We start from the raw sequence: 25,815 nt of genomic DNA, 5'->3' as shown, positions 1-25,815 counted from the left end.
GGTAGGGGAAAATGACTTCGTAAATGGGAGGAGGGTCAAAACAATGTGCTTGCAGAGGGGACACAGACAAGAAGGAAGAAGCTGACTCACCCCTCAAAACCCTACTCTGAGGGGAAACAACTGCCACTTGAGAAGTATTTACCAAAACAAAGTCAGGGGTGATGGCAGAAAGAAAACATTTTCCCATAAAATATTTAGGTTGTACTCTTTCTCCTGAAGCTACTGAAGGATATACTCCATTAAAATATAGGTGTAAGGTAGAAAACGGATTCCAAGAAAGAAGAGAAGCAAAGGGGTTTCCCGGACCTGGGAGGGAGGGGAAGTCACAGGACGAAAGCTATGCAGCAGATGTGACAGTCAAATGGTCCACACTGGAGTGGGAAGGCAGGGGCTGCGGGAGGGCTGTTTCTAGCAAAGACTGAAGCTGGTCTACTGCCCAAACAGGTTTGTCTCAAAGGAAAATTATATTGTGAGCCCTTTTCCAGAGACATCAGAAAGTAGTGAAAGATGTAGACATAAGTTCTAAAGCTTAGACATTTTAAACTAATAAAAATTCAAGGGAAACAAAAAGGTTTACAAAAAGGGAAATGCAATCATTGCAAAACACTTGGAAGAACAGGGGATATTTCCATAGTCATCAGTGTGAAAACCCTCAAAAGAGATTTAAATTCCCTCCTGGGAAGATGGGGAGAGGAAAGAAGGACGCTCAGAGTGCCAAAATGATCATCTACCACGGTAGGAAATCAACAGATGTCTATGATGGATGAATCCACAGAATGCAGTACACAGGCTTACTTCCATAGAAGGCGAATTCCAAAGTCAACTGCTTATTGAAAGAGTACAAAGTGAGGGTTTTGAGTCGACATCGAGAGAGGGGTGAATGAGACTCATGCTTTTTAGTCCAAATCCTTTAGCACTATTTGACTTTTTAAACTACATACACAAAGGTTTTTCTATGAAATGGAAATTTTTTAAATGCCAACAATCCATTTAGAAAACCTTTCTTACATTAACAAAAACCTCCTTTCTAATGACTACATCTGAATTCATAGAAAACCAGCATGAATATTAAAAAGATGCATTTTCTAAAAAGGTAGATGAAATAAATCTGGAAAGCTTTAACTACTGTTTAAATTATCTTGAGATTAAATTTGCCAACATAGAAAATGTAACACTGAAAGCAAAAAATTCATTTCCCATTTGTGCCTTCAGCAAGCTGGATTTCCTATTTCTGCCTTGGCTTCCTAATTAAAGAAAAAAACTCTCCAATAAAATATTGATAGAATGTCCTTCTCTTTTGCCAGAGAGTAGAAGTATCACTCAAGGGGAATCAAAAAATGCTTAGTGACTATCATGGGGATATGAACTTATCTGGTCCTAAGAATGAGTCCTAGATACCTTTTCAAAAAATACCTACGTCCAGAGCAAACACTGGTTGGTTCTTCTGCCAAGTGAGTCATGTGTGGCAAGATAGACTTCTGGAAGTCTGTCCTGACACAGAAATGCCCACTAGTGTGCAGGTCTCTACAAGGGCATTCTTCCTGCACACGTGACATGGGCCGGCCCGGCCAACAACAATACCTGTGCAACCATCCGCTTCCTCGTTAGGCTCTCCTGCCAGGGCTTCAGCCCTGTGAGGGCCTTGGCCATGTCTCACTCACCTCACTTGCTCCCAGAAAACAAGAGAGTGATATCCAGTACTTTCCCAGTAAATAGCCCATGAATCAATGTACAAATCAGTGAATCAATATCAGACTCTTGTTAACCTCCTTTTAAAATGTAAAACCAGATACATATTTTTTAAAAGGATAAAATGCATAGGTGTAATTGCTAGTGACTCTTTGCAGAGCACTTTAAATAAGAGGATACTTCCATAAAAAGTCAATTGCCTGCTCTTTGTGCTTCTGCCACATATCTGCAGCCAAAGAAAGGTCAATAGAAAAAACATCTTCAGATTTCGTTTAGTTTTCAGAATGTATTAATTCCCTTTTAAAATAAATTAAATGTCATATTTATCAATCATTACTTCCACAGCCCAGAAAAATAATCCAAATTTACCACGAGGTGTCAGAACTTCAGCAGTCATAGAAAAAGGAAATGATTATTACAATGAGAATGGCGATGACTTCAAGGCACATGCATACCCAGGGCCGTGCGTTTCACATCCCCCCCACCCCCACCAAAATTCCACATCCCTTAACTTTAGAGATGTGCGTCTTGGGGGATCAGATATATTACACACACACACTTTTTGCATTGCAGTGGGTGTCTCATCAACTCATGAAAATTATAGCAATCAATTAAAGCTCATTTTCTAATTTTTATATTTTAAGCATAACTATAGGTCTTAATTTAAATGTATGAGGTGTGCACTGCATTTTGTAGAGATGGTAATGACAGATGGTGACTTAGTTTGACATTTTAAAGAAAATCTCCCGCTTCCCCTAGGAGTAAAATCTACTATGAAAATGTTTATGCAGCTTTATCTATAATGGAAATAATCCAAATATTCAATAGCAGGGATTTGGTTAAATAAATTACAATACATCTTGTTGATAGGCTGCTATACAACTGTTGCAAAATATCTACAAGAATATTTAATTATATGGGAAAATATGAGAAGTAAAGTTACATTCAGAGTTTCATTCCTTAGTTATAAAACCTACGTGTGTGTGCTAGAACAGAAAAAAAGACAAGAATGTTAATAGTTGTTATTCTGGGTTATGGATTAACTCAATATTTCCAAGGCCCAAGTAAATGAATAAAATGGAAGGGAGTAAGACAGTAATGCGTGGTGGGACTGTGAAGAACTGAATACATGCCCTTTCAATAACACTCAGTACGTTTTTTTAACACTGTGAAGGCCAAAAAAACTATTTTTCAGTTTATGATCTCTGCATTTGGGGACTATTTTCTTCCTCATGTTTTTGTACTTTGACAATTTGCTACAGTGATTATGTAATACTTTTGAATACTTTTGTAAGCAGAGTTATCTGAAAACTCGAAGGTAGCCACAGTGGTAACATTCAGAAAAAGACCTATATATTTCATCAATGGCAGAATATTTTGGTAATATTATTTTAGCCCCAGGCAAAGGGGTAAACAAATTTATAGTATTAATAATGAAAATATAAGAGTCTCACAAATTATGAACTAAAGGTAGAAAAGATCAACTCCTTTCTTTAGAGATGTGTAAGGTAAGGTTATCCCAAGGTCATACAGCAGAAGGCCTGAGGTGGCAAGGGGGCTTGTGACACAATGCTGACAGAAGTTTGGCCAGTGCTTTCTAAGGTGCGTTTCTTAAGTGTGGAGGCCACGGAGTCCTGGTATCCAAAGGAAATGCATTTAGAGGATGAAAGATACGCAAAATCTTAGCTGTATGGGCAGTAGAGGCTATCCAGATGGGGGCACTTCACTCACAGATGGGGAGAGAAGTCAGAGGTAAGAAATTAGCCCCATAGCTGGGTCCTGGTTGTTGTTAAGGTTAATACCAGTAGAGTGAAGACAAGAGGACAGCCAGCAGTCAAGCTGGGGCTGGGCACAACAGCCAGGACTATTCAGGACTGAGATGAGCTGTGCTACCAAAAGCTACCTTCTAATGAGCTGCTTTCTTAGACACATCTCTGGTGCATCCTGCTCACAGAGGTGCTGGAAGGTGAGGGTGTGTCTCTGAGGTGCTCAGAGCTGTCACACATCCTTACATCCTGGTGAGAGGGACAGTATTTCCCTACTTTATAACTGTAGACACACGTTAGTATAAAGATGGGAAACACACCCAGGTCCAACTGACTTCCCAGCCTGTGCAGGGCCGTGCCCGTGCTTGTCCTTACTCCAGTCTGCAAGCCTGACTGGAGGCTCACTTGACCTTCTCGGAGGAGCCTGCACAGGGCGCCTCCTCAGGGCTGGGTGTTAGTCAGTAACCCTGTAAGCTGCTTTCCCACGTCTCCCACATGGCCATTCGGAGAGAAACTTCCAGGTATCAAAAGGTGCACTCTGTACCTTAGAAAGCTACACAAATAATCAACAATCTCTAATTCATAAGAGAGCAGGCAGGTAAGGAGCCAAACATAATACCTATTGGTCAACTGAAAAAAAAAATTAGAACTGCTCAGTTTTCATTTACTAGGTGCTTCGACGTGCATATCTTTGAAAAGGGTTGACTTACAAAGACATACATTAAGTTCACAATTTGTAGTTCAGTCCATCTTCAAACAAAACACTGGCTTACAGTAATTCAATCAAAGAAGCATTATTTCCTCCCATTTTAACGTGCTCTGGTTAGAGAATATAGCAGACATTTGTGACTATGATGAGGTCCACGAACCATTAGAACACAACTGACTCTGCTCCAACCCGTGGAGGCAACAACAGCTAATGTGTAATGTGGCCCCCGCCCAGCCGCATCTTCTCATCCCCACGGGAAACATCAAACCTCCCAAACAGTCTTCATCTATGCAGAGGTCATTTAATTGCCAAATTCACAAAGCAGACAAAAGAAATCAGGGCAGCTGAAATAAACAGAGAATCTGATCTACAAAAATGTAAGTATCTAACTCTTAGGTAAATCACTAAAACCTTCACACATTGTTTATCGATCCTTCTTTCAGTCATAATTCTAATATACTTCCTATGGTTTCCATTCCTCAGCAAGTCAAAAGAAAAACATTAGATAGGGGAAAGTATTAATGGAAATAAGTAGCTACAAAGTAGCAGCTGTCAAGGGAAACAGGTAAAAAACTACAAAACGCAGGTGGAACCAGATCTAGAAAACAGCCACGTGTAATACTGTGGATATGCTACCGCCCCTCTGACTAACAGAACCACAAAGGAATCACTGTGTGATGAGGAACGCTCTGAATGATGATTCCAAACCAACAAGGTTACATTGCATTCAGAAAAATTTATTTAAGGTAATAAAGTATCTAATATACTTTAGAAATATTTCTATCCAAAATTAATTAAAAAGCATTAGTGTTCAAAAAGATAAGCCTTTGTCAGCTGAAAGACGTCCTCACAAGTCTTGTGAAGTCTTATTCTTTAACAGCGCAGAATAAGTCACTTCTATAGAGGAAGCACAAAGAACTTTAATGATTTATGGTAAACAAAAAGGAAGCTTAGATCTATGACAGAAAAATGAAAATAATTACAAGTTTACCTATACACAAAGTACAAGTTTCAAGAGCTTAACATCAATCAACTGCCGTCAAAACAAATATTTAAAGAAACCAAAAATAAAACTGCTTAACTGTGGGGAAGAAAATAGGACAGAGGGAGAGGGGAATACACGAAGAAAATGAAGGAAGGACGGTAAGCAGCAGCCCCCAGACATGTTTTTACCAACAGAGATTCTGATGAGAGGCACAGACACAAACCCGCCTAGGGTCGCAACCACCGAGGCAACAGAAAAGTGACTGAAAGTCAGTCATAAATCAAAAGTGACAACCCGAATCCCCGAGAGTCTTCAATTATTTAGTCCAGACATTATCTACCCCTCCGACTTGTCTGGGGCTGCGGTGTTCATCACTCTCCATTAGAACGACACGTGGGACACACACACCACTGGCTGGAGAGAGGGAGTCGAGCCAGTTCACCCTTGAAGGTCGGGGTCAGCAGTATATTATCCTGTTCATATGATATATTTCTTGATATGAAAAGTAACATGTTAAAGAAAGAATTAAAGTAAAATTTATTTTGAAATAATGAACAGATCTCAAATTTCCAAATAAATGGATCTTAAAATGTTCACTAACTTCAGACTCTCAGTCTTCTAATGCAGTGGTTATCAGACTGTTTTTGGCCCACGAGGGACCAAACTGGCCGGTCTCACAGTGTCTCCCTTCCCATGGTTTTAACATTATGAGTACATTCAATTTCCAGGAAGACCTATTAAAGAATTCTGCCTCTAAAAAAAGGTCTTAAAATGATCTAACCTATAATCTAGCTCGTTGATTCACAAATGAGAACACTCAGACCAGAGTAACCTCCCAGCCCCGCCTGCTCCTCAGCCTTGACCGTCCTGTAGCATGAGGAATCCCTTGCCATTCCTCCCTCTAGACTTATTGTCAGGGCCTTTCATGTCATCTGGACACAACCTGTTCTAAATCAAGCAATCCCCAACTTCTGCCTCCAGAGCAATCTAAAATTAAAAAAAACTTTACGAAAGAAGAAATTAAGGCCTTCAAAATAATTATTTTTGCAGTACGTAGCAAGGTCTACCGGAAGAAGACTGCTTCCTAATTTAGCTTATTAACATTTGACAGACAATTTGCTAGTCTAGTGAGACTTTCTACAAAATGTCGATACTAAAATGTGTTAGCAAACATGCTCTAAGTATATATACATATATTGTAGATAAGGTTATAAACTGATAGTTAACAATAAGCAAGTGTATATAATAAAAATATGTACCATGAGCCCCATGTTGGTCTTCACCACCAAAGAACAATAATATTAAGGTTCAAAACATGATTTCCTGATGAATAGACAAGATAAAAATAAGGAATAAAAACGGAGAAACAGACATTCAAGTAAATTATAATAAACTAAATAATCGCAATGTGAGATGAAGACAATTGTAGATAAAAGAATAGTTTAACATCTGTGGTGGCACATTTAGACCAGGTACACTATTTTCATTACAATAAAGCCAGAATAATTATTTGACAATATTTTTTGTTTACTAAAAGATGGGAAGTGTTTTTGCTGGTGGCAAGGATGGATTTTTTTCATCAAAGAACATTAAAAGGCTGAGACAGTAATGATACCACTTGTATATTTAACCAACAGTTCTGATACCCTCTCATTAATCTTTGATAGCTGATAATTTGAATAGAAAGACATGATGAATCAAAACATATGTCAGTTTTAAAAAGAAAAATCCTTGAAAGCAATCCCAGCATCTAAATGGTAAACACAGAATGATTTCCTAATCTGGCATAAAATTCCTTTCTAATTTAAGGGGGGAAAAATAAGAATGAGTCTACCTATCTGTAAAAATATGAATGATCAACACAGTGCAATGGCTGGGTTCTCACACTGTGTAAGTTCAATGTGAAATGTTCGTCCGGTGTAGTATTCAGCTGTCAAGAGGGAGCAACTCAAAGGACATCACGCAATCTATAAACCAGCTGGAAGGAGCCATCCAGACTTTGCCCTGCCGAACCTTCTCTGGGCAATGATTAGACAAATCCTCATAGATGATATACTGCGTGCAGAGGCGCTGATCAGAATCGGGTTTGGCATGGTACGCGACTGTATTGATGGTCTGAGTCACGTCACTGTCTGGCTTGGGCTTTCTGCTGAGGATCTGGCCCCCAGCTGCAGTCACAAGCTTAATAAGGTTGTCCTTTGGATGGTGTTTGAAAGTTCCCCCAAAATAGAAGTAGCATCCATCAAACAGCTTTGGCAACTGAAATAACAAGAAAAAGCTTGTTAAAAGCAGACCAAAATATTTGAAAACACTGCATATGAATGAGGGAAATAAAAATAATAATCATAAGCAGTTAAGAAGCTATTTAATGAGGTGCTGGCACAAGTTGTCTTTCAAGTGAACTACTTGGGTCAAGAAAAACACTGATCCAGGGGCTGGTCCGGTGGAGTACTGGTTAAGTTTGCACGCTCTACTTCAGTGGCCTGGGGTTCGTGGGTTACAGACCCGGGCATGGGCCTACATACCACTGGTCAAGCCAGGCGGTGGCAGCATCCCACATATAAAATAGAGGAAGACTGGCAACAGATGTTAGCTGAGGGCCAATCTTCCTCAACACAAACAAACAAATAAATAAATAAAAATACTTATGCAAATAAAGGCTTCCTATTTACAATTTTTTCCCTAAAACTGAGTCACCATCTTGGGTCCTTTCCACTCTCCTCAGATTTTAGGTGTGCTTTCTGTGTGTGTGTGCGTGTGCGTGTAGCAAATGAAAACTGTACATCAAGCTTCTTTTATCAGAATATTTATTCACATTTGGTAGGACTTAAAGCCCTAAGAATTCCTAGCGTATCTGACATCTGCTTCAGGGAGACCAAGCTCAACTTAATTAAATTATAAGAGAAACAACTTTTCCATGGACTTTTATCCAGTTTTGCCCATCCCTATTCAGGTCCCTTATATTACCAACCTAAGGTCTCCAGGGCAGCCACGTGGGAGCGTGGCCTCCAGGGTTCTAGAAATGTATTCCTTGAGACACAATGCATTATGAAGCCAGGGTTAGGGATCCAGTTAGCTATGAAACACACTTCTGTGTGCTTTATTTTAAAAAAAGTTTCACAGTTCCCTTCTATGAAAATTCTTCTTCGTCATTTCCCATCTACCTATATATCAACAGGCTAATGGAGTATTATCCATTAAACCTGCAGTATGTGGCAATAAAGACATATGGTGACTAAATCCGAGCAGCAGCTCTAAGTTTTCTTTCAAGTTACTTCCTGTATCTGGGACTTACCTCAGATTCTGAAAGGTTTATGAGAATGTTCAAGATGCCAAAAATCCATTAACAGTACGAAATTATTACCTTCTGGATTTTACTGCTCATCGTGACCCCCTCTCAGAATCAAGTGCTTGAAATAAGCACAATTAAAATTTTAATCAGTCACCTGTACTTGTTGAAAGGGCAGGAGTTCTTCCTGATGGTGATAACAATATTAAGTTATAACAAGAACAATGAAAGTAGCATCAAAAGGAAAATACCAGCTGTTCTCTGTTGAGCCTGCCTCTCTGTGGTCCTTCAGGAATTTCATACTTTTCTTCCTGTTCGTATTCTTTTCTTTGTAGACATACTTTCACCCCTGGTAGAAAACAAGGATAAAAGCAAAATAAATAGCAAGTGAGCATTATTTCTTTCTCACTGAAATTAAGCAATTAACCTAAGTGATTTTTCTTCTTCATGGTTGTTTTAAGTATTGCTCTGAAACAGAGAAAGAAACATTACTTATGCCAAAACAAAATGTAATAAAACTGGTTTTCCATACAAAGAAAATCTAAGAAATGTTTCCTTTAGAGGACTGAGCAACGAATAAGATTGAACACTAATTCTAGTTTTCTTCCTGAAAAACCAAAGTCAATACACTATTTCATATACAAGAATAAAAATCTAAATTTTTATTTACAGCAATTACCAAAATTAAGGTGAACACAAAGTCCCTGGTTTAGTTCAGCCACGACGATCTGACCTTGAGCGCTGACCATCTGCACTGCTCGTTTTGGTGGCCATATGTTCAACCTCCCGTCAGAAGATGAGGGATCTGACCTTAAGGGAAGTGTGTTGGTCCTCAGCACCTGGCTCAGCTGGCCACACAAGAGGGCTCTACAGAACTTGTTAAAATAAACAATAAGCAGAGCTTGGGTCATGTTTGGGATTTGACAGGTGCATACCGAAGTTGCCAGTCTAGAGATGACGTGGTTGAGTTTTACAGCAAACAGAACATTCTTCTGCTGGCTTGCATAAGTGTGTTCACAATTCCAGATTAAAAAGCAAGAGCAACAGAGAGCCCGGCCTGGCACTGTCTAGAGTCATTCTACTCACTAGCTCCTGGTTGGTTAAGCCCTAAGTGGGGCCATTAGCTGACAGCCAGCACTAACTTTCTGGCTAAGCTCTAGAAATGAAGTGGCCTCAGGAAAGCCCAAGATCACTCATAGATGGTAGGACACAGTCAGCTTAATCTGGAGGCCACATGTTGAGATACTGCCTGTCACCATCAAGGGAGGGAATTCACGGCACATATATATTTATCTATACATATCTATCATGCTCTTGTTTTGATGGTATAGAACTGACCTAGATTTGGGATTTGGGGTCAAATGACTTAGCTATCCCAATTACTTGCTTTCGGAAAATTATTTAAACTCTTTGAGTTTCAGCTGCCTTGCCTATGGAAAAAAAAAGAACAAGGAAAATAACAATACCATCTATTTCACAGGGTTGCTGTGGATAAAATGCAAAAATGTTCTGGAAAGCGGATACTATGATAAATTATTTTCATATAAAAACAAACCCTTTACACAATTTGCTATCTGTCTTTAAGATTATTATGCTCAATAACCTCAATTTGATCGTTGAGGGAACTCCAGGAGGGTGGGAACCCTACATCAGTCACGCTTGCATCCTCCAGCACTTAACACACTCTCCCATGGAGCTGGAGCTTAATAGCTGAGGTTACTGCCAAAGTCAGTACAGTAACTCAGGGCTTCTACTCACTGTCTGGTGTTGTTAATATAAAGGAAAAAAGTCTTTATAAAATTCACTAACGATGTAAATGTTAAAGAATTCTATCTGCACTAATTGAAAAAAAATTACGTAGCACTTATAAGAGTTCAGAGCAACAGTCCAAATTCTTAACTATTTTAAACTAGTTTTGATAAAGTACTTTATCGCTTGCTATCTAATGGCTTGAAACTTCACCAGAAAGATTTTATGGTGCATAAACATGTACTTTCAGTTGAGAATTGGACATATATGCTGGAAATATACTGCTGGAACAGTATTTTGAAAAACTCTTGAAAACTGCAGTGATAAAATTCCATGTAGCTGATCCTTACTTAATTCAACAGTGCAATGACTCCAAAGCAAGACAAGAACCACTGCTGGGCCTGTAATCTGGGCCTGCAAAGTTCACCCCTTCTGACTGAAGGGGACCCAGAACCAACAGTTAATCTGATACAGCTACCAGAACAGTCCCAGGATTTCATCTGATATACAATTAAATTCATTCGTGTATGATAAAAAAAAGGCCTCTTGAACTATAAAAATTATCAAGAGAGCAGGAACCATCACTGGAAAAGACAAAGAAATTCAAGCCTCTCCAAAAGTTTCTATCTAATGGTCCACTTTAGACTGATCAAGACTTCATTACCATTTTTAAACTTTTGTAACCATGTGCCCACTAGGACCCAGTTCGAACTGACCCCATCTCTTATCAACAGAGTGACTGAGTTGTTTTTCAGAAAATTTGCAGTCACGTAGCTAGAGCATATGCAGAAGAGGGAATCTTGACCTGAAATGACACCGAAACCAAAGATTCTGCCCCCCACAGAACTAAAGGACCAGAATATGACCGGAACTTGAAAGTCAGACTCTCATCAGAGGCGAGGGGTCCGTTGTCTAGGAAGATCCGGTGTAAGCCCCTTCCACACCTCAGCAGAAAAGTTTAAAACCTTACTAGAAACGTATAAAACACTCCAATCAAAACCGGCCTGGCCAGTGCTTCCATGTCCCAGCCTGCTTCCTCACCCTCTTAAATTTCACCCTAAATCCTGGATCAAGGAGACAGATCTGAGAGCTTATGTCTCCTGTCTCCTTGCAAATCGATCTCACAATAAAGCCTTTTCTTTTCTCAAAAGATGATGCTGTAATAATTGGCTTTTCATGCAAAGAAGGTAGGAGAACCTCATCTTTGTGAAGTACCACGTTCTCTCTAAAACCCTAAACTGACATCATAATATTTCATCTCTGTCTACATGAGTTAATCTGCAGAACTGGGAGGAAGAGAGGAGACAGAATTGAAACAAATGGTATCTTTTGAGAAAAAAGTGTTTGAATCCTATTTATTAGGCATATTCTACTTATTCCAAAGTAATCCAATGGCTAACCTTTTGAAGAAATAAATGTGAGAACAGATCTGATTGTCAGAAAGATATTAAAAAATAAAAATATTCTTTCACATTTCATATTTAGTTCAAATATGGTAAAAGCAAGAATAACTGTTTTCTTGAATAAAACTATCTAAATGCAAAGTTGATTCTGAAAACAATGTAAGACCAGTATAAATATAAAAAAACTGGCAATCAAATATTCTGGAAGTATCAGTGATTCAGATGTTTTAATGAAGTGGGATTCAAAAATATGAGTAATGTGAGAAATAATGCACAACCAATTTTAGTTCCTATTTCTGGAACTATTAAAAAATATTCTGGAAATATTAAAAAAAATTGAACATCATTCAGAAAATATGAAACATTAAGATGTTGTTTTATTGTTACTTTTCTGGGCACAAATGAACAGAATGTGAATAGAATTTACTTACCAAAAACCATTAAGTATATTATGTTGACTGTGTATAAGTTTATTCTTCTTACTCCTGTAAATCCTCTAAAAACAAACTCTCTTCTCATAAATTTTCATTAGTGGAGAACCACCCTAATTTTATAAATGCTATATTACCAAATATTCATCTTATGAGCAGAACGTATAATTATAATCTGAATGTGTAAACACTAGCCAGTGCTAGAAACCTTAATTTTCCATAATTTAAAATAAAATACTCATAATCACAAGGCTTAACCAAAGCAATCTGGAAGGAATATACTTTTAAAAAAGCAGAAAACCAATGTTAAAATCACACCAATACTGTCTGGTTAAAGAATTTTAGAAAAAAGAGAAAAAATTCTTTAAAGCCCAATTTATTCCATTCTATTTTCTTTCTACCCGTCTCCCTTTAAATGACCAACAACACAATGATTGGCTCTAAGGAAAGGTAACACAAGCGTTTGCTCTGAAAGGCACATCAAGCCTTCTTGTGCTTAGGAACACTAGACAGCACTTCGGTTCTATACTGAGGGGCCATTTTAAACAGTGAATGCACAAAAATGCAAAAAACGTGGCGCTAAGAGATGGACGAAAGGACACTTGTTTACAGTGTGAGAGCTGAGACAGGAGGCCGAGCATCAGTGTCTGACTTCAGCTGGGAACATGCTCGTTGGGCGACTCAAGTGTTTCGCTGCTGTGTGCGTGTCTACAAAGGCACCGTGAGTACTGATCTGTGGAGTACGAAACATTTTAGCGAGTAGGCAAATTCGCAAATACAGAATCCAGGAACAATGAGGACTGGCTATATATTATTTCCATTTCAGGGAACTGAAATGCAAAGAAATTAAGTTGCTTACAGACACTCAGCTATTAAGAGGCAAAATGGGAATCTGAACCCAAGTCTGCTTAGTTTCCTAAAGCCTGTGCATTTTACACTAAAATATACCTTTCTGGTATACAAGATACACCTTGGGGTCGAAAAGGCATGATGTGAATATTACAAATGCTTTAGAGCTGCTTCAGTTGAGATGTTCCAAGATGCTGCCAGATAAGTAAAAGTCAAGGTTTTAACAACTGAATAGTCCATCTCTCCAAAAGCAGTGCTTTGTCAAGAGACCAGAATTTTTCTTAACTTGGGACTCTGAATGCCTACTCACATTCCACCTTGGAATAGCTATCATCCCCAGCACGGGATTCTGAATTTGCGAGTCTTGCCTGTGCCTTGGTGTCACTTTCCCCCAGTATTCTTAATACGAGAAGTATATTTAGCCAAGTTTGCTATGCTGAATTTCTGAACCCCATTCTTCTCACTAACTTATCATAAATATAATGGTTCCACAAAAATTGTTGGGCTTTTGCAAATTATATTTTTAAAATACTGTAATTTTTAATAATTGCTCACTGAATAAAAAACAGTATTTCTAATATGAAAATATGAGCTTTATTGTATACTGAAAATGAGTCTCAAAATAAAATTTTTGAGTAGGTCAAAATATCATACCAGAAACACTGCCAGTGAGCTCACATTGTGTCATACACTGTTCCCACATTAAACACCAACCTAAAAAAAGGTAGCAAACTAGCTAAATCACTGACTTACCTCAAACTCATTACTTCAGACATAAAGTATTATTTTTACTTTCTCTTTAATCACTTAAGCATGTAGTTCCCTTCCTAAATTTCCTAATGATATTTACAGAGTGTTCCTAACAGTATCTGTAGATGAGTGAATATGGCAGCACGTACGGCCACGGACTGGACTGAACACTGACTACTCCTCCGATACCTGCCGTAACAAGTGACTGGCTAACGTCTACCACAGAAATAAACCAATGAGCTGTGCCTATGCTGGCTGCTTCTCCATTTTATGGGTTTATTTGGTTGATTATTTAAAATGTCAAAAAAAAAAAAGCATATTAAAATGGTATCCATTAATCCTGACAACGTGCTGGTCTTAGTCAGGAGAATGTAGCCTTAACAGATACTCAAATGAGATAAGCAGGGCATCGGGAGCAACGAGATGGCAGACACCAGAAGGCAACAAGGTGCTTCCATGGGAAGAGGCCAGTGCTTTTATAGTGCAAGTACGCCTCAAGTCACAAAAATTCCAGCCCTACAGCAGTCGTTCAGTAAATTTCTGTAAAATAGGTAGAAAAAAATCAGTGCTCTAATTACAATTAATGAGCTGAATAAAGAACACATTCCTGATAGTCTCTTGTTCCAGTAACAATTTGCCAACTTCCTATGTCACCTAACACCAACTAAAACAGAATGAAAATATAGCTATTTTTCCCCCTAAAAACTGAAGAACAGTTTCCAGGTCTATAACAACATGCTTGAATGGTGACAAAGTGTTCTGCTAGAGTGGCTCTCATAGCATAGAAAACTGAGAATTTTTTGAAAGCTGGGAGTGACATCTAGTCCACGGGTTGTAACTCGAATGCCTACAAGGGCCAAGCAGACCACATGAACACGTGGGGAGCCTGGGGTTAAGTAGTAGGAAGTCGTGGAGACTGTCACAAACAGGAAAAGGCACATAACACCCAAAGACACAAAAATTAAACGGTTATGCTGGACTAAACCACATAAATTGTATCTGCTTTGGCCTTTACGCTGCCAGTTTAAACTGATGCTTTGTCTAATCATCCTCTTCATTGCATAGACAAGGAAACTTAAGTACTAAGAAATTTAAGCAGCTTTCTCAGTGACACAACTGAGATGAGAACTCAGACATCCTCCATCCTACATCAGTTGTTTTTAAATCTTTAAAAAAATAAAGCATCTAAGAAAATGGCAGCCATTCTCTACTACTCAGATTTAATAAATTATACCTTACACTAAATCACATGACCGCTTTATAGACTACTAAATAGGAGGATTCTGCCTTTTAAGAGATTAGCCAAAAGCTATACCAAATGGCAAAAACTGCCGGCTACCTTGGAGGTGTGGGAACAAGAACATATCTGGCTTTGTCTTCAGTGGATCAATGAGTTTATTCAATCTGACTGATGCCAAAATTACCACTCTCTAATTTGCACCCTGAGAGTTTCAGACTGAAGAGGAGCTCTTAGTAGACATTTACAATAATTACAAATGTGTATCAACTTCCTAGTGAACCTCTTTTGGAATAAACTAACTGAACTGCTTTACTAAACAAGTAAAGAAACAAGAATGAAATACTTTATAAACTTTCAGCAATTTAAATATCACTAATGAAATGGAAGAATCTACCAGCCAAAACATTACCTAATTAACAAGCCTAAATGAGATGATATTTTAAGGTTTGATTTACTCAATAAAAGTTAAGCAAACAGCAGCAAGAATTCTTAAACCTATTTTCCATGTTAAACAAAATATCAGAAATTTCACACCATTCCTCAACATAAACTCATCTAAAGTATAATATATACTGTAATCCTTAATCTCTGGATATACATCAAGATTTTAAAATAGGCCATTTTCTACCAATTTAAAGATACTGCTTAAAATTTAACCAAAATATATTTTATATTTGTAATACATACTTAATAGAATCCATATTATTCCATCATCTGCCACTAAAATATATTAACAGAAAGATGGAGTCTTATCCTCTCTTCTGAAGAAATAAGTATATTCGAGACCATTTCTTAGCTTTCTCAGTGAATAATTTCCAAACTGAAATGACTTTACATGAATAAGCTGTTATTTATATAAACATAGGTGATTTCTGCATCTGCCAGAATGACACATACTTCAAAATGTGTCAAGACACCATCCTTATAAAATGTATGCTTTATTTCATCTTTTGTACTTCTCACATGTTCCATTATATTTTAAGATTTTGACTGAAGCTATCATTTTGCAAAAATATAGGAATGAATTACCTGTTTCATTAAAACTAAGAGATTCTTTTAGCCCACATGTATTCTGATCATGCCTACCATCTCAGGTAAGCTGTCCTTTTGCCATGATCTTATTATTTTTTATGTACATAGGTAAGCAGCACAATTCCCAAAGTACTGCTTAACTCAAAGTCATCAACTCCAAGTCATTAAGGCAGCTCTGGCTACCCACGCAAAGCCTGGAATATCTGTATGCTAATGCAGCTATGACTTCTGGGCTATAACGATTTTTTGCAAAGAAGCTTGTACTATACAGAAAGGAATCCTTTTATTCTAAATCTCTAGTAACCACTCTCACCTTCTACCTCATAAAAGCACAGACATCAATGGATGTACATTTTCATTTTAGCAGCATGAACCACTGATGACGTTCATGGATCTCTATTAAGCTTAGTCACTTTTCCTAGTTTTAGAAAGGGAAGGAGTAGAAGAAAAGGAGTTCCTGAATCTACAGCTACACAGAAATGATTAGAGAATCCAGTGAAGACAGAATAAAGCTTTAAAATGGAGATCTGTTAAATTTCCAGAGGGGGAAATTACCCCTCCATTGAAGGCCACAGAATTTGCTCACTCTCTTCAAAAGCTAGAGCAGTAAATAAATCCATATTTTCAAGAACTGTTATTCTTCTGGAGCAACTGGCTATTTGTAGCTGAAATAGCACTGAAAATCAGAATTAAATATCACTCTGCCAACACCAAATGACCTAAAAAAAATAAAATACAGAATCAAACGTAACTCTATGTCAAAACTAAAAGTCCTAACAAATATGTTATTAGATCCAAACTAGGCACTTACATCACTCAAGATAACAGCATATTAGTAAAATAAACTTTGAAAAATTTCCCTTCTGAATCTATTAAAAATGAACACCCAGGATATAAAAACAAAAGAAATTATTTTTTAAGTGCTTTGATATTAAGCTTTTTAGTTAAATAGGCTATGATATCACCAACCTTTAGAAAAAAGCAAGTCACAAGAGGAAACCTACGAAGACAAAAATGGAAAACCACCACTCATACTCTTGTTGCAATTTTTGAAAAACTGGGTGGCACGTAAAAGAAATACTAAGCCCAGTATTATGAAATTCTACAGTAAAGAGTGAAAGGACAAAGAGATGAAGGCTGGAAATGTAAAGTAACTGCTGAGTGCTCTGCTCACACCGTCAGGAACATCTAGATTTGAGACATCACAGATCATTAGATTTTGTAATTCCGTACAAATACCATTTAACATCTGGTTATTTGCGATACTTTTTAGGCCAATATTCTAATTACAAGCATGTTTATCTATCAAAACATGGTTCCTCATAGGATAGTACGCTGAACTTATTTTACTTAATGCAAGCAGATCAAATTCTACCGCAAAGTATGTTACTGTATCATAAAATTTTCTTAAGCAAAATTTGGGTATTAATTCTAAAACCTTGTATTATGAATAATAATATCAAAATAATCCTTCTCTTTATAGACATGGGTTAAAGACCAAACTCAAGCCTAACGTCCAAAAAGTTTTCTAACAATTTAAATACTCATTCTTGGTGGTGTTTTTTAGTCATATTTTTAAAGCTGAAATATTTATGTAACAATTTCCACTTTGATTAGGCCAATCACTATATTAAAATATATCTGTGAGGTCTGAATAACAGGTATAAAAGATCTGGTGTATCAGATCAAGAAATGTACACACATAGGTTCTAATTTTCCTGTTTGAGACTGAAGCCCTTACCTATCCAATTAATCTTTGAAAAACACTAAAAAGTAGATATACTTTCTAACTTTGTTGTTAGCATTTTTGAGAAGCTGAATTTCTTCCAGGAGAAGTTGAATTTCATTTAACGGACACACACTGCTTTCAAGACTGTTCTAAACAAAGAGGTCATACCTACCAATAATCTGCCACTATTGTTTTTAATTGTGGTAAAACTAGTATACAACACTACATATATTTCAGGTGTACGCTGTAATCGCTATTTGTATACATTCACAGTGATCACCACTCTAAGCCCAGTTATCACCCTTCACCATAAAACTGATCCCGACTGCTATTTTCTTTTGGTTGTTTCTTTGTCTGTATGCATTCACACATTTATATATTGTTGAAAGCAAAGATATAATTGTTTCGCGTTTTTAAAAAATTTAAACAATCCTGTTTTTTCATAATACTTTAGTCTTCTATAAAATGTGAATTTTTTCAGAGAATATCTTTAAGCATTCCAGAATTTTCTTAATTCTGTCATATTTAAGTTATTCTTCCTACTTCTTGCTATTAGAAATAACAATGCCAATAGTTTTCGTCTTTCATCTATATTACTTGCTCAGGGTAAATTCTCAGAAGCAGGACTACCAGACTGAAGGAGGCTAATTTTTTTTTATTCTTAGAGAAAGTTTGGTAGGGGCCAGACCCATGGTGTAGTGGTCAAGTCTGGTGCACTCCACTTCGGTGGTCTAGGTTCTCAGGTTTGGATCCCACGTGCGGACCTACACCACTTGTCAAGCCATGCAGTGGTGACAACCCACACACAAAATAGAAGACTGGCACAGATGTTAGCTCAGAGCTAACCTTCCTTGAGCAAAAAAAAAAAGGAACACTCACAGTGGATGTTAGCTCAGAGTGAATCTTTCTCACAAAAAAAAAAAAAGAAAGAGAATCTTTGGTAAAGGATTTCTGTAAGCGTGAAATTGCCTAAACAATCTTAGTTGACAGAAATCCTTTAATATATTTTTGATAATTACAAAAGTTTAAATAGAATAAAAATTACAGTTTATTTTTAAAATTCCACAACACTCTCAGTATCCATTTGAAGAAACAAATTTTAATAGAAAAGTGTTTGTTAATCTGATTATGAAGTTATGTATGAAACGATGATGTAATAATTGTCTTTCAGGTTCCATCCTCCTCATCGAAAACAAGAACAAAAGAACACCCTGTTTGGCCCTTTCTCACCCCACGAACCAAGTCCATTCTCAAATGCTGGCATGTTCCTGCAGCAACGCCCTCAGGTACGGAGGACTTTCAAAAGTTTCACGGCAGCAATTTGACTTTAACTTAGACGAGAGAGGGGAAGAGGGAGAGGTTATCAAAGAACAGATGACAGCCATCTGCTCTCCCTTTCACCACGAGATGAGAAATGAGGGCACAGAATTAAATCTTTTGAAAAAGGTCAGGCTAACGAAAATTTTGAAAGCAGTGTACTAAAAGAACAGGTCAGCAGGGGCCAGCCCAGTGGCACAGTGGTTAAGTTCGCACACTACACTTCAGTGGCCCAGGGTTCATGGGTTCGGACCTCAGGCATGAACCTACACACCACTCATCAAGACATGCTGTGGCAGTGTGCCACATATAAAATAGAGGAAGACTGGAACAGATGTTAGCTCAGCGACAATCCTCCTCAAGCAGAAAGAGGAAGACTGGCACAAATGTTAGCTCAGGGCCAATCTTCCTCACCAAGAAAACAAAATACAAAAAAAACAGGTCAACAAAAGATATTTTATCTTTCTGAGGGCCAGTTTACATCTTCAGGATGCAGTTCCACCTCATTCACACTCTCTCTAAGAGATGAATCAAATGACTTACTTGTACATCTTCTATCTTTCATTCTGGATTCAGAGTCCAGAGTCCTCACCATCACACCAACAGAGCTGCCTACTCTTTCATTCTAATCACCTCTTTAATTACCAAATTCACCCTGTACAGGGGGAATCAGCAGCAAAACTAGGACTAAAGCAGAATCTCAGCCAGAAAATTAATCTTGAAGAAGGAACTTTTTCTGTCTATTTCTCTCATTTCTGTAAAATAAAGACAAACACCATTCTGTAAGAGATCTGTTAAATAAATATGATGAGATCGAATGGTTGGTACAACAGTATAATTACAGCCTGTTCTCTGAATGTTCATGCTAAGTTCATTAACTGTGACATTGTGAGATACTCTACCTAAATAATGTAGGAAAATAAGATATATCAATTAATTAAGACAAAACACGTTTAAACAGAAAACTTCCAATAGTCAAATTTAGATCCAATGGATCCAAATTGTTTTGTATAGTTCTTTTTCTAATTTGTTTAAATTTGTTTAATTTGTTAAATGAGTCAATTATCTACAGAGAAAGCTTAGATAAAATTTCCTCTTGAATTTACTTGGTTACTAGAAAATACCATAAGAAATCAATATTAAAGTCTCTATATAGCTAAGCCAGTAAAGGTTTTGTCTACCAGCAAGCTAATGGATATCCTCAAATATAAGATCTACTTTTACAAAGTCATCAATCTCTACAATTAATTTTGAAAGCTTTGGTCCACTTCATCATTCTTTAATATAGATGGTTTTCAACTAGTTTTGAAAAGCTCTGAACATTTTTTTAAATCAAACTGAGCTGCCTGACGCTAAGAACAATATAGAAACTGTGAGAAATATATATTAGAAAAGAAGGTATTTGAGGGTTCTTGCTTTCTTTTTATAAACTCAGTAACTACTTAAATTATCTCAAACCCTGAATCTATTTCTCTTTAGACTTTGTATTAGAAAATATGGGGATATAAACTTCAATAAGAGATTCCATCCATCCTTTATCCTAGAAGAGCCACTGATATGAGAGTACTTTATTCACGGCTGTGAGGATCACCAATAACACACTATTAAGTCAGCTCAAGCCCATCAGTGATTCTATAAAAATGACACGGCCAAGCCATTAAAGTGACAAAACTTCCATTTCTCAAAGACGGCGATTTTATGGAAACAAATCATGTAGTCTGACATGCAACCACATGCAAGTTCAGCATATTCACAAGAACCAGACTTAACGTTAAGTGGTAAACGCCTTAACATTCAAAACTTCACACGGCTTCTTTATTACTGAGACCTTATTATTATGAAAATCAGCTCCTTCCTAGAACCACTGGCAAGGTTTCTGGCACAAGTTCAGCACAAAAGCATCTACAATCACGGAACCATTTTTAAATCAATTTTTTAAACAGTGAGGCCCAGTAAAAGTTGCCACAGATTTGAAAGGAAAAAGAAGGTTCAAAAATAAGAGTGAGACATAAAGAGAAACTTTTTTTGCTACATAAATGGCCAATCGGTCCAATTGCTTACACATCTCTTAAACTGGTCATGACTGGCAGAGACTAATAACAGACACTGATGACAACAGATGGCATGGCATCACCAGTCGTAGCCACTTAGCTGGATCAGACCACACCGTGGAGACCAACGTCACAAGAAAAGTGGTAGCTGCATTTAAAAAAGACATGAATATCAATTGCTAAAAGGAAGCTGTTCTACAAACCAAACTAATTTCAAACTACAGGTCAAATTAATAATACAATTAAGGTCTTGATAAATCAAGCATTTCTACCATAAAACCTTCAAAGCACAAAGCCATAACAGTTTTTTAAAACTAATCCTAATCCATCATTTGCTTCTTAAAAACAAAGTTTCATTAAAAATACTATTCTTTTTTCTTTAACTTTTTAATAGGAAATAATTATAGATTCACAGGAGGTTGCACAGAAACGTACAGGGAAGTCCCATGCATCCTTGCTCCGGTGTACAGGGCTAACATCTTACACAACTACAGCACAATATCAAAACCAAGAATTTGACACTGATACAATCGACAGAGCTTATTCAGAGGTCACCAGTTACACATGCATTCGTGTGTGAGTGTGTGTTCAGATCTATAAAATTCAATCATATGTGTAGCACTGTGTAATCAAGATAGTCAACTGTATCCTCAAAGACATCCCAGGGAACCCCATTGCAGCCACTATTCTTTGCTAAGCAACTAGTTAACAGAAAAGGTCATTCCACTGTCCTATGTTAACCATCGTATCAAAAGTAGATACTTTAGTTACTGAGAAGTAGAAAATAACCCTGTATGAGCTTTCTTTATTTTATTTTAAGTCCGAAGTGAATCTAAGGTTAAGAAAAGCAAATAAGTGGGACCTTGGAGGACGAAAGGCAGCTCTGAAGGTGGTGGGGGTTGACAACCAACAGGAAGAGGGTGATGGGACACATTTCCAGGGGAGGCTTCGATGACAGCTGGAGTAACTGCCCTAAATCAGGTGATACGAGGCAGTCTAAATTTCCTAACAGCTTCCTAAAATATACTAGATTAGCAAAGAAAGCAAAAGGGTGTTATACAGGTAAGTTTTCAGACATCATAAAGGGAAAGCAATAAACTATTTTTGTTTCATAGTCGTATTAAGTTAAACATATCATTTAATAGTAATATGGATTGCTAAAGCTTAAAAGTCTACTATGTAATCCATTTACTCTATTAAAATAGTTTATTATAGAAAAAAGATTTTTTAAATTTATTTTTAAATTTTATTTTTTTTAATTGCAGTAACACTGGATTATAACAATATATAGCTTTTAGATGTACATCGTAATATATTTTGAATTCTGTATACATTACATCATGTTCACCACCCAAAAACTAACTATAGTTCAACCCCTCACATGTGAGCCTAATCACCCCTTTTGCCCTCCCTGTCCTTCCCCTATGGTAACCCCCAACTCAATCTCCATAGCTACGTGTGTTTGTCGCTGCTTTTATCTTCTACTTATGAGTGAGATCATATGGTATTTGACTTTCTCCCTCTGACTTATTTCACTTCGCATAATACCCTCAAGGACCACCCATGTTGTCACAAACGGCCAGATTTCACCAAGAAAAAAAGATTTTAAAACCAGAACATACTGTGGACATCTACTAAGAACATCGAAATGATACCATTAATATGAGAAGCTTTTTCAAAATGCAGTGACTAACCAGAGGTAAGAAAATTAGCGTAACTTCCTTAAAAGTTATTGGCAGTAGTACGCTCTGAAAAATGAAATTATTCTACTTAATTCATTTTGTAATTCTCTCAATCCAACACTTACATTCAAATTTGAGGATCCAGCATCCATTGAGAATCCCAAGCATGTATTTCAGGGTACTTTGAATCGTATCACCAGGAACAATGACGTGAGTTACTAGAATACAAAGAAGTAAGAGAAATAGAGATAGAAACCAAAATAGTTTTTTAACTAGTCTGCTTTTCATAATCAGTTAGTCTACATTTTACAAACTTATACAAATTTTCTTCTAAGGCAACAATATTTATACTTAGGTATAAGACTTCTTTTATTTAGTATCATTCTCAACCTGGCCACCAACATAAAAAATCAGATCACAAACTACGTATCTTAAAGCCATAGTTGCAAAAACAAATTTTTCTTTTATTTTCAAATTATAACTAAGGAATTAAAGCACTACATTGCATTATAATTTATTTGTCATTAGCAAGCTCACAAAATTGCTCTTCTGACACATTGTTCTGTCTTAAAATATGCGCAAAGCTTTAAACTTTACATTTCCTAACTAAATTAAACCTCTAAGTAGTTTATAACTGTAAAAACCTTTTAGATTTATTACAATATACAGTCGTATCCCAATGGTTACAACATATAAATTATCAAAGGGATTATCTATTTAAAAAATTTTTCTATCGAAAATAAATTAAAAAAACCTCACCTGTACTGTCAAACTCAGTACATTTTTTAGCCTTAAGAACTGCTGCAAGTTCACTGAGCATTTTCTGCTGTTCTGAAGAAAGCCCACTGCCTATAAGCACACGAGGTCCACCCCTGTGCTGACCTGTGCTCATCTGTTAATGAAAACGGAGATGCCACAGTTAAAAACATTGAAAGACTAGAGAAAACATTATTTAAATGACTTTCACTTGATGTAAGCTTGAATTTCTTTCCTTAGCTTACTCTATCTAGCAATTCCCAATAATTTCCACTGAATTGTCACTCTGAAGCTTAAAGCTCAATGCATTTGAATAACTATTTTTCTATTTCTTTATCTTCCCCCCATAAAATGCTACTTGTGATGGCTCTCCATACCCAGGGCATCTTGTTTCTTGATTCTAAATTCAGTCTTTCCAGGGTTTTACAACTTCACTCTGTCACCAGTAAGCCTTTTTTTTTTAAGTAACCCAAACCACTCACTTAAAATTATCAATTTCCTTTCTCCCCTCCAGTCACTTATTCCAATACAGTTAAACTCAACTTGGTCTGTTTGGTTTAAACTGAGACTGTCTGAAAAATGAAAGAATACTCGAACAGCACTGATCTCAAAGATAGAAAACACATTTTTAACATAGAAAGTTACCTCTCAAAATCAAGAGAATGAAAACAGACAAGGGAATATCAGAGTTAAATCAGATCCACCAACAGCAATAAGTCAATGCAGCCCATGAAATGGAAAGAAGCGCTCTAACAAAGACTAATATATGTTCACTTTAATAGAAAGACTTAGAACTGAGAGGAGACAAAAAAGCCAAAAGTAAAGAGAAGGTACCCATGGATAGTATTAGAGATTGGAAGTGAAAGATTCAAAGAAACACTGAGATAGTGTTTTCAATAGCAGTCAACAGAAATTTAATAAATGGAATTGGAGGAAGAGTTAGCCAAAAGCTACCTGACAGGAGAAAAACAATGAGCCAGCAGAGAATGGGAAGGTGAATCAGCAGTACTGTACAAAAGATCGAAAGCCACACACTTCAATCTTCAAATACAAGACACGGGGCCCTCCTACGCGTGAGCGTGTATGCATACAGACATGTGGGCTTTCAGAAGCTCCGAAGAACATGAGTGAAACACTGCAGGAGTAATCACCAGTACAGTTCAGCAGCTAGACTGGAGAAGGTTGGTATTTAAATATTCACTTCAAATATCAGAGTAGAGAGAATTTAATTTATCCAGTCCGATGCCTGCAATATTACATGGAAACTGCTGGCTACATCTCTAAACACATGATCTCAAGATTCATTCACTCAAAGTATATTAAATGAGATTCTACTATGCATTAATAAGCAAGTATGTATATATTTTTTAAAAATACGTTTATAAAAAGTTTTTCTAAATGGCAAGATTCAGCACTTCAAAGTTCAGCTTCCTGAATTACTTATTCCTCTAAGGTTCAAGGTGCAAAGGTTTTACTGGCCATGCTATGTACGCCACACACATATTTACAACACATTTCTATCCATGTATCTTTCCTAGGCACTAAACTCTAAGATGATGTAACCATGTCCAACCCAAACACTGTAAACACTCCATAACGTGAAAATGGTTCAGTGTACTTTATGGATCATTCAATTACTATATGATGATAATACTAAAAAACAGCATTTTAAACATTCGTGTCAGCTATACAAATAAGTGCCACAAAAATAGCTCTAAATTGAACACATTACTTTTCCATTTATGTAACTCCACTTCACCTAAATTAGCTCTCTGTACAAAACAGTGAAAAGATATCAGTTCTAAATATAGCATAGGATACTATTTCCACCAATCCAAGGAAAACACCAAAGTGGGTCAAGAATTTTCCTATCATAGTTTTTAAATTTGAATAAAAAATAGAAACTGGCACTAATTTCTTGTAGTTAAGGAATGCTATTTAAAAAAACCACACAAAGCAAACAGCTGCCAAGGCCACGTGTCTGACGCAGGGGGCAGGCGGCATTTGATTTGAATAAGCAGCGGTCTTCGGAAGCATGAGGTTCCGAAGGTGCTCAAAAAACATCCTGAGGGGTCAACACCTTATTTGCAGAGATTAGATACTGTGCACAGTGGCATTAAACAAACTCTCATTTAAGGAATAATTAGATCTGGAACTTTTTCTTAGATAAATTAGTTATTCTGAGTTGATCAAAATTAATATTTAAAAAACTATAGACAGAATACAAAAGATAAACAGGCTGCTCAAAGGGAAGAAGGGCGAGAAATCACACAATGAGCATGGCAAGCTGCTTTTCAAGTCTTTCTGCTCAGAGACTGCTTCTCAGATTTAAGGCAGTGCTTTCCAACAACCATTCATCTTACTGGAAACAAAATTCTCAATGGGCAG

The 25,815-nt window shown here is 36.9% G+C and overlaps 1 protein-coding gene across 1 annotated transcript in view; it reads right to left on the bottom strand.

The window, feature by feature from the left end:
- Positions 1-4,895: 4,895 nt before the first annotated feature.
- BARD1 (BRCA1 associated RING domain 1) overlaps positions 4,896-25,815 on the bottom strand; it is a 79,882-nt gene continuing 58,962 nt past the window's right edge. The window contains exons 8-11 of the mRNA XM_046642793.1: positions 23,431-23,563; positions 22,797-22,889; positions 8,690-8,787; positions 4,896-7,408 (exon numbers count right to left, since the gene is read on the bottom strand). Coding sequence (XP_046498749.1) covers positions 7,076-7,408; positions 8,690-8,787; positions 22,797-22,889; positions 23,431-23,563 — 657 coding nt within the window. The 3' untranslated portion in view covers positions 4,896-7,075. The remainder of the gene's footprint in view (positions 7,409-8,689; positions 8,788-22,796; positions 22,890-23,430; positions 23,564-25,815) is intronic.

Source organism: Equus quagga, chromosome 17 (assembly GCF_021613505.1).
Source record: "Equus quagga isolate Etosha38 chromosome 17, UCLA_HA_Equagga_1.0, whole genome shotgun sequence".
NCBI lineage: Eukaryota > Metazoa > Chordata > Mammalia > Perissodactyla > Equidae > Equus > Equus quagga.
The sequence above is the reverse complement of the archived record's forward strand: the minus strand, read 5'-3'. Positions and strand labels throughout refer to the sequence as shown.